The sequence below is a fragment of the Haliotis cracherodii genome, unplaced genomic scaffold, assembly GCF_022045235.1.
Source record: "Haliotis cracherodii isolate W230 unplaced genomic scaffold, xgHalCrac1.p SCAF_5, whole genome shotgun sequence".
In the NCBI taxonomy this organism is placed as follows: domain Eukaryota; kingdom Metazoa; phylum Mollusca; class Gastropoda; order Lepetellida; family Haliotidae; genus Haliotis; species Haliotis cracherodii.
Window position 1 is genome coordinate 24,447,919 of NW_027266308.1, and position 9,871 is coordinate 24,457,789.

The 9,871-nt window shown below is 40.2% G+C and overlaps 1 protein-coding gene across 2 annotated transcripts; it reads right to left on the reverse strand.

Annotated features, from left to right (window-relative positions):
• Positions 1-606: 606 nt before the first annotated feature.
• Positions 607-8,674, reverse strand: LOC139443346 (uncharacterized). 2 transcript variants are annotated; one of them, XM_071224329.1, is made up of 4 exons: positions 8,588-8,674; positions 5,857-6,382; positions 3,571-3,725; positions 607-2,281 (listed from the first exon to the last, which is right to left on the reverse strand). In XM_071224329.1, exons 2-4 carry the CDS (start codon positions 6,356-6,358, stop codon positions 1,748-1,750), a joined length of 1,191 nt encoding a protein of 396 aa, XP_071080430.1. In that variant the 5' UTR covers positions 6,359-6,382; positions 8,588-8,674; the 3' UTR covers positions 607-1,747. The 2 variants fall into 2 exon arrangements, with proteins under 2 accessions (XP_071080430.1, XP_071080431.1); XM_071224330.1 differs by lacking the exon at positions 8,588-8,674 and adding an exon at positions 8,520-8,580.
• Positions 8,675-9,871: the final 1,197 nt, after the last annotated feature.

Below are 9,871 nucleotides of genomic sequence, written 5' to 3' on the forward strand. Positions count from 1 at the left end.
TAACCCCCAGGCTGTAGTGTGAGACACTTGGTGAGCTGCTGCATCCTATGTCTAAACTAACTCCCAGGCTGTAGTGTGATACAGTTCGTGAGCTGCTGCATCCCATGTCTAAACTAACCTTCAGCATGTAGTGTGAGACACTTGGTGAGCTGCTGCATCCTATGTCTAAACTAACCCCCAGGCTGTAGTGTGATACAGTTCGTGAGCTGCAGCATCCCATGTCTAAACTAACCTTCAGCCTGTAGTGTGAGACACTTGGTGAGCTGCTGCACCCTTTGTCTAAACTAACCCCCAGGCTGTAGTGTGATACAGTTCGTGAGCTGCTGCATCCTATGTCTAAACTAAACCCCAGCCTGTAGTGTGAGACACTTGGTGAGCTGCTGCATCCCATGTCTAAAATAACCTTCAGGCTGTAGTGTGAGACACTTGGTGAGCTGCTGCATCCTATGTCTAAACTAACCCCCAGGCTGTAGTGTTAGACACTCAGTGAGTTACTGCATTCTACACATATGTTATTAAAGTTGTAGTTCACCAGATACCCACAAACAAGGAGAGCCTTGGTATTCAAAAACGTTTATTTGGTTCACAAACAAGTTTATAAGCCATAAATACATAGGTATAATGTAAATGTGTGTAATACTGATCGGGGAAAGTAGGATTCCTGATACATGTAAAGTAATGTTGGTACTGGATTATGGGCTTGGTCTAAACTAACCAGAATAAAGCCAAATTGTATGTGTCCAGTGATAAAAACACTTAATTCATTTCTAACACTAAAAACAACAATAGTCCTGGTTATCAGGCACCGCCCGCATCATCATAAAGACTTCCGCACATTTTGTTTTTATTTCCATAATAAAAAAACCAAAAAAAACCCCACCTAATACTTAGAAACAATGTGATCCAATATAGAACACAGCTACCTCCCAATACATGCAAATTACTTTCCTGCTCATCTTGTGTTTCGGTCATGAGTTTGTATGCTTGTTTATGTTGGGAGGCTCTTTACAAGGTTGATGGTACATAGCTGTTTATTTTGTTACACACAAGTTATAAACAAGCAAAAAAACCAGACATACTAGTTAGATAACAAGAAATAATAAAAATACAACCTAGTTTGAACAAGCAAAACAAAACAGACCCCCGCCCGCTCAATATTTTCAAAAGTCATTGCCTGAGAACCAATTCTCTTATTTTTTTAGCCTAATACATTCTCATCAGTTGTCTTCTAAGTATAATGAAGTATAAATAGAACACATTAAACACATATAGACACACTGAAACACTCAATGTTAACAACAACAAATTCATTTTAAAGTACTGACTTTTTAAACATAAATTGTTTTTTTCCTCATTAACTACTGTGATGGTGAACATTATAGGAGCCTCGGGAAGAATTCCATAATACTGAATTGTCAGGTGCAAATAAAATATTCATGACTGAGGGTTCTAAAAAAATAATATATATATATACATACATAAAAGTAGAAATGAATTAAAACAAATCATAAAAATGTCTAAAACAACGTGAGACATCCACAAAAGATTGCATTTACTTAACCTAGAACTACAGAGCTTAGTAGTTCTGGAGATTGGAAAAAAACATTTTGGACAAAAGGACATTTCGAGAAAAGGCTATGACGGAACAGGTAGATTATGTTCTGATAGACATAAGGTAGGCTATCACAGGATTAACAGATAGACAAGGTAGGATATGCCAAGATAGACAAGGTTGGATATGACAGGCTCAGTTTGCAGAGGACAGGATGGGCCCAAGGTAACGAATCATGAAGTCTTCTTCTGGCATGTTCTGGTAGACTGCAGTGTCCGTGCAACTTTGCAGGAAATGGCTGCCATGGAAATCTGCAGTTGTCAGGAGAACAGAGGCTGTGCTGTCTTTGACACATGCTATGAACTTTGCCTGATAATGTTTCTGGGGGTACACAATACTGTCATATATCTTGTACTCTATCAGCAATTGATCTTTGGCTTGGAACTTCAGTATTGCGTCTCTCTTGATGTCTGGTAGCTTCCCCCCACTGAACTGCATGGGAACACACAGTGCCCCAAGTGTTGCAGTGAGGCGGTGGTTCAGATACAAGCGGCAGATATCAGCAAGTCTGCCGGAGTCAAGACGCGGTGAGACGATATAAACAACACATTTATCATCTTGGAACCAGGAGTTGAGGAGTGACTTCCATATCCGGTACAGGACTTGGCCCTCCAGAACACAGCCCGCTCTCAGTCTCTCAGTCTGCAGCTCTAGTTCCAGCTCGGGCAGCTGCAACATATACAGCAGAGAAAAGGGTGAACCTTTGCTTCTGCAGCCTGTTCCCAAGATCATCCCCCTGCAGCCAGCACACACACCAGTAATACGCTCTTCCCAAGCTCATCCCCCTGCAGCCAGCACACACACCAGTAATACGCTCTTCCCAAGCTCATCCCCCTGTAGCCAGCACACACACCAGTAATGCACTCTTCCCAAGCTCATCCCCCTGCAGCCAGCACACACACCAGTAATGCACTCTTCCCAAGCTCATCCCCCTGCAGCCAGCACACACACCAGTAATGCACTCTTCCCAAGCTCATCCCCCTGTAGCCAGCACACACACCAGTAATCCACTCTTCCAAAGCTCATCTCTCTGTAGCCAGCACACACACCAGTAATGCACTCTTCCAAGCTCATCCCACCACTATCTCTACTACCTACAGCTCAAGCCACAGCAATCCACTCTTCCATCACTTACAGCTCAACCCTCCAGTGATCCACTCTTCCACCATCTCCACTACCTACAGCTCAACCCACCAGTGATCCACTCTTCCAACATTTCCACCACCTACACCTCAAGCCACAGCAATCCACTCTTCCATCACTTACAGCTCAACCCTCCAGTGATCCACTCTTCCACCATCTCCACCACCTACACCTCAAGCCATAGCAATCCACAAGCCTACTAGTGATTTTGCTTCCTCTATAATATTATTATACGGTCTAAAAAGCTTAAGTCCTAACTGTCAATTCTTATAATAAATCTTATGTTAAGTAATCTATACAGTTCAATGAAAATTGTTATACCTCTTGCAATCCTGCAGTTGTATTGGTTCATCCATACCATTTAATGAAACAATACATTTCAATGAAGACCTAAATCATGTGGCTGACACTGACCTCAAATATTGACTCGTCATATGATCAGTATTGACCTGTCATGTGATGAATATTGACTCGTCGGCTAGAAACAAGATGGCATCTGGTAAACTAACATTTTATGGTTTCGCATCTAAGTTACTGTTATGAAACAGATTATGATTTGAAGGCTTCATAGACTTTGAAGGTAATTTCGGTATAACAAAACAAATGATTACTGTTGATGAGGTCAATATGCAAAAACAAGGTCCCTCGGACCTGACCCCTTCTAGAGTCTGACCACCTTGGTTTGGTCCTCCGTCCTTGTTTTCACATATTGACCTCGTCAAGAGTAATTTTTTGTACATGTAGCATTACAATAATCCTCCACTTTGTATGAATACGACATCATCAATGAACAAGAAGGTAAAATAACTACTCACAACTTCAGGGTCGGAGTGAATGTATTGGTGTTCGTCACTGAGCATGTCAGGCAGCTGGGGTTTGACCTTCCTCTCCAGTTCCTGTCTGTGAGTTTCCCCATCATGCATCACATTCACTTCCTGTCTCAGCGCCGCATCCGGCCAATTTGCCTTAACTGTAACACAACTAGATATATTAGAATTATAGCTCTTCATTTCAATACACTTGTATGCACCAAGGCCAGGATTCACTGATGATGAATTTGAAGAAGTCTACATAGTAACCATAAATATGCTCAAACAAGATCACCCAGAAGGCAGGTTTCTGGACCATCAGGGTCTAGATGAATGAGTTTCACTGTACTCCTATGACAAGTTAAATATTAATATTTTCGATAGCATAATACACGATTATCATTTGCATATGTCTCTACTCAAGACGTCTAGTCAATACTTACTATGTTTTTCCTGATAATACCATCTTTCCGAGGCAAGGGAGTTAACTGACTTTAAAATCCAGTTTCCACCCTTGCCAAACTAGGCTGGAATTTCTGGGCTCGATCTTAGCACCACCAGTGGCTATTACAAATTAAGTCCTTTCTATGTCCCCACTACTGACCAATCAGATTCCATCTCTCATTGCTACAAACAAAATGGTGGCACCCAGTCAAGATGATCTTTATGGTAATGAAACGGGTTTTACCTCGCAAAATGCATCAAATGACTTGAGCACCTTTATTAAAAACATGAAAAGATTGGGAAAATATCTGTCGACGCCCAGTTGATGCGTTACACATGCTCTACTAATCTCTACTAATCCTGCAATTGAACAAATTTGGCACAGCAGTTGCCATGATATTTATGACTCGAATGTCGATTTCATTACGGGATTTTGATTGGACTATGCATGGACTCATTAGTCCAGCCAAAATACTTCTGGTCTAGTTCGGCAAGGGTGGAAACTGGAAATCAGTTAACTCCCTTGCCTCAGGAAGATGAGACAATACATACCCTGAACCAGAAGTGTTAGTGCATGTGTGTCTACTATTTGCATTTGCCTACCACTTGTGGGGTGACTTGTGATCCTAAAATGCACAAGAGTTATCCCCCTTTATCCTACAAGATAGTCCACCATGTGAAGTGTAGATTACAAGGGTTTTGTGAGGCTTGACAGCAAGTCAGATTAACCAGGAAATCTTGTTAGAAAGACAAGGCAATAACTGCAATAACATAAATAGACAACTCTATTTTCAAAAGTGTGTAAAAGCATACTGAATGTTTATTTTATTTCACCAACCAAAATTAACTGCTTTAATGTAAGCTGAACCCAAGAACACCTTTCACACTCGCATCACATACTAAACATGCACACATGAGCCAAGCTTAACTACAGTTAACTACAACCATAGTCAGTAATTTCATGGACTGGTATTTGTATCAGGAGCTATCAGTCCACCTACATTCCTTTCAAGTTTACTATCACCAGAGACTATATATTATATGGTCTCTGCTATCACTAAAATGAATATTATCTTGTAATATCATGGGTTTATTTTAGAAGAAACTGCAGTCAAAGGTAACATAAAATATATCCCTGCTTTGATTTTTAACCAGAATTCATCTGTCTCAAGCATGTTCCCCTCTTAACATGCTTAACCAATTCTAATTATTTTAACAAAAATTGTTTTTTAACTCTTTTATAACAAACAAAATGATAGCAACATATTGTGTCCAAAAATCTGTAAAATAGCAATATCAGTTATTTCAACGGCCAATAATAATAATAATAATAATAGTGAGTGAATGGGTGAGTGAGTGGGTGGATGGGTGAGTGAGTGAGTGAGTGGGTGGGTGAGTGAGTGAGTGAGTGAGTGAGTGAGTGAGTGAGTGAGTGAGTGAGTGAGTGAGTGAGTGAGTGAGTGAGTGAGTGAGTGAGTGAGTGAGTGAGTGAGTGAGTGAGTGAGTGGGTGGGTGGTTCAGTGAGTGAGTGAGTGAGTGCGTGAGGTTTAACACAGCTTTTAGCAATATCACGCAATGATGATGACAATCCAGCAGATTGTTCAATAGAGACACTGCAGCGAATGAGAATGTTCTTTTACCAAAAGTCTTAACACATGGAACTGAGAAGATACTTTGATGGTGACATATAAGAGTCCATTGAGGACAGCAAATAGGTAACAGTATAAGGTGTGACTATGTCTACATCACTGCAGAGGAATTGCAGAACAGATACAAGACTGGTAGAATGACCCATGGATGAGTAAAATGCAATATAAAATAATCAACACCCTGCCAAGTGTCACCTACACTGTTCTCTCATGTGATGCTTCTCTCTCTTCCATCTGGACTCCTGGGCGTCGGTGAGGGTGGGTCTGAGGGGCTGTGGGTGATCGATGGGGGACGTGTAGGCAGCCATGAGTCCTCGGAACCGGTCCACAAACCACTCCAAGGCGTACGTCCCCGTGATCTGCAGCATCCCGGACGACATGAACACAGCCAGCTTCACGCCATCAACGCTCAGGACCACCCTGTCCTCGCCTGACCTGCCACTCCCGTACAGCTTCCGGTACGGGAAATGTTGCATTGGGTAGTTGTTCTGATGCTGCAGGACTTTGATCCAGAAAATGGCAAGCACTGTTGATCCAGATTTGCGGACATGTCTGATCGATACGGTTGATGTCTCGGCTAAATACAGGTATACCCTCTCCCCAGTTTTCGTTGCTACAAAGTTACGGATGTCCCGCTCTATTGCTGGTTCGTCCATGTCTTGACCCCCTTCTTGCGTGCATGTCTCCACTGCAGCAGCCATTGTTGGTAGTCACTGAGGCTCCTGCTGAGGAATGAAACAGGGGTTCAAATGAGTGAGTGACTTTATCAGGGACTGGTCATTAATTTTAGGGGCAGGAAGTAGGGGGAGGGGTGTGGGGGACTGGAAGAAAATGAAAGGTTTTCTTTTTTCAAATAAATGTTATATAGATTTGAACATTATTTAGGGACTTGCAATTAAAATGTTACATAAAGGGGGGGGGGGGGGGGGTCAGCAACATATGATACAGTTCAACACACACCACTCCACCAATAATAAATGACCTGTCCCTCTAGAGACAAACATACTGAGCTTCTAATGCAGAGCAGGATTACTTGTTGATTAAATCTAACTAAATAGAATTTAGAGCTGAGCGATGCAGGGACAAGAAGAAACTTGATATTTGTAGCTTCTCTATCCCCCACTGTGACATATCTTTTGCATTACAATGAGCAGTGTCTCGTCATAACAGTGGTGTGCAGTATAGAACTAAATGTTGCTTGCTTCATTTTCTTTAGGTGAGATAACTTAACATTTGTTGACAGAGTAGTTGTACCCACAGACTTGTATAACGGTTATATAGGTCGGTGCTGTACCACAGACATTCAGAGCATCTCATAGATATTTGTTTCAAGTAAATTGATATAAGAGTTTATGCAGCGACCTACTTCGTCTTACGAAAATATTGATGTTTCTTGAATTCAATTTTTTTAACTTTTTTGTTTGTTTCTTGTTTAACGCCACACTCAGCAATATTCCAGCTATAAGATAGTGACTAATCGACTCTGGACAAGACAATCCTGTGATTAGCATCATGATCTACGCAATTGAGATACGATGACTTGGTTCAACAAAGTTAGCAAGCCTGACCACCTGATCCCATTAGTCGCCTCTTACAACAAGCCATTGGCTTGCTGAAGATTCAAAATTCAACTTAATTGGATTCAAACAATTCAACTTCATTTTACTCACAAACTGAAGAGAATGCATTTTTAATTTTGTTGTGGAATGAGATAAACATAGTGTGCTGTGTGTTTGGTTCCAAAATCAATCGAGGGCCATTCAATCTACAGATAATACAGCTTTACACTGAAACAGTGTGTTTTTCTGTTAATTCATTGCCAATAAAAAAAAAATAAAATTGGCCGCCTCAATATCATATGTTAAGATCATCAAGAACACAACTTTGATGGTGATGAAAGAACTATAAAAATACATATAGGTCTTCAATAGAACCGCAAAGATGTCTGACGGATATAGTTTTTAGAATCAGAAATTGCCTTTGAACAGCTTGAAAAATTACTTGTCAAAAATGACAGATATAAGGCAAGATTAATGGTTTGATGGGCATTATTTAGAAGTTTTACGGGTGACAAGGTAGACACAATTTTATGGATAACAACTTCTTTAATACTGTAAAAAACGACGTATCTGTTATCCCACTCATGTATGCAATTGTTGTTACTGTTAATCCCAATCAATTATGCAATTTTTGTTGCTGTTAATCCTCTAACGTTAATCCTCCACCTACTCCATGTATATATATTCTGTACAATGTCCCTCATCTATACCGAAACGTCGCTTTTCTACAGTTTTAAAGAAGTTGCTATCCATAAAATTGTGTCTACCTTATAAGGCACAATATCATGTACTAGATAGATCTACAAAATCTACTAAATATTATTAGGGAGACCCATATGGTCCACAGGAACTCGTTATTGGTCAGTAAATAAAAGTGTCACCTATATAAGTAGATAAATATATTGGGGGTATATATTTATCTACTTATATATAGTGGGTATATATTATTATTTACTAACCAAAATAACGAGTTCCTGTTTTATGGCCTCTGATTGTTATAATGTTATACATAGATGATTCTATTGGTCTTTATCACAAAAAGTCATACTTTGGGACAGGCATGAAATAATTAATGCAACAAACATCATAATGATGACGACATTAAATTATTCAATTCCATTACATTATCAAGCGCTGTGACCAGTGCAATAAAATTTACCAGGACGAGGTCACTCTTCGGGTTGCTAATGTAAACAAGCTTCCGAAAACCGTTGCTATGCATAACTGAATGAGTAGCTTTCTACCTCCAACAAGTAACGGAGACCTTCCGCTATATACATTATGCGAATTTCATATTGTTTACCAACAGTTAAAGCTAACACGCCCGCACACAAACACAGTGTCAGACAATGACACAAAACCCGATCTCACCTGCGCTTTGTTGACCGACAATAAATGAAGGGAAGTAACTCGAGGTCATCCCTAAGACAATACGATTTGGTGCAGATCTGTAGTTCTGGAGTTTGCCGGTTCGAACCTTTTGTTTTTCTCAGTTGCACATTGTCGACTCCAGTCATCGTCTACACCCTTCTTTATAATCAGTTATAGCTGGTATACAATATAAATCTTATACAAACTCGTAGGGCAACTCTAAAAGCAATTTTGTATACAAAGCCAAAAGTGCGCAAGCTGTTTTAGACCAAATTTGTGAAACATATTTGATAAAATTATTGCGTATTTGTACACTTCATCACATCGTATGATAGTAATACTACTTCAAAAATGTATCTTTGGGCAAATGCTTTCGTTTTACATGAAAAGAATCGTCCAAGAAAATGCTTGAAAAAAATTATTATTATTCCAAAAATGTTGTGAAAAAGCATTTGTCTGCGACAAACAACACATACATAATGTCTCCATACATAATCCCAGAATATTATTAGTTTATTTTAAAAAAGCGCGTAAAGAGACCCCGACTGTGTGAATTTCACTGGTGTGCCTGTATAGGTCTCCCTGTTCACTCTGGGGTCGGTGTCGTAGCCTAGTAATTTAAGCGTTTGTTCGTCACGTTGAAGGCTGGGTTCGATTCCCCATTTGTGTAAACGCCAGGAGTGAGTAAACATTTAACGTGTGTTGTTTAACGCCGCAATCTCAGCATTATTCCAGCTATATGGCGCCGATCTGTTAATAATCGAGTATGGACCAGACAATCCAGTGATTGACATCATGAGCATCGATCCACGTAATTAGATTACGATGACATACAACAACCAGGTCTGCGAGCCTGACCACCCGGTCTCGTTAGTCGCCTCTGACAAGCATGGTCGCTTTTTATGGCAAGCATGGGTTGCTGAAGACCTTTTCTACCCCGGATTTTCTAATCACTGGTATACAAACGCTGTAAGAAGTGTATTTAGAATGTAAACACATACAAGGCATGTTTAGATCTGTACATGTTTATATATAGGAATGTGTACAACCGAGGACACCCGCGGGTGAATAAGTTTTGGGTCTAGACACAATGGAATGACAGCACAACCTAAACACCACGTAAAAACACAACATTATCTAAACATGTTCATAATTTAAACATGTCCACAACACAGTACATACCAGTGAGCATTAAGGGGTGGACCATTTGATTTCTTGGGGGTGTCCGGGTTTTTTGGTTTGTTGTTGTTTTTGTTGGGGTTTTTTGTTTAGTTTTTAAATACA

What these genes read in the sequence shown, in the direction of transcription:
- LOC139443346 (XM_071224329.1), bottom strand. Translation starts at nt 6,358, where the DNA reads ATGGCTGCTGCAGTGGAGACATGCACGCAAGAAGGGGGTCAAGACATG. An exon ending in GCATCACATGAGAGAACAGT is followed by an intron (nt 3,726 to 5,856) that starts GTAGGTGACACT and finishes GTTGTGTTACAG; the next exon opens with TTAAGGCAAATTGGCCGGAT. An exon ending in TTCACTCCGACCCTGAAGTT is followed by an intron (nt 2,282 to 3,570) that starts GTGAGTAGTTAT and finishes TATATGTTGCAG; the next exon opens with CTGCCCGAGCTGGAACTAGA.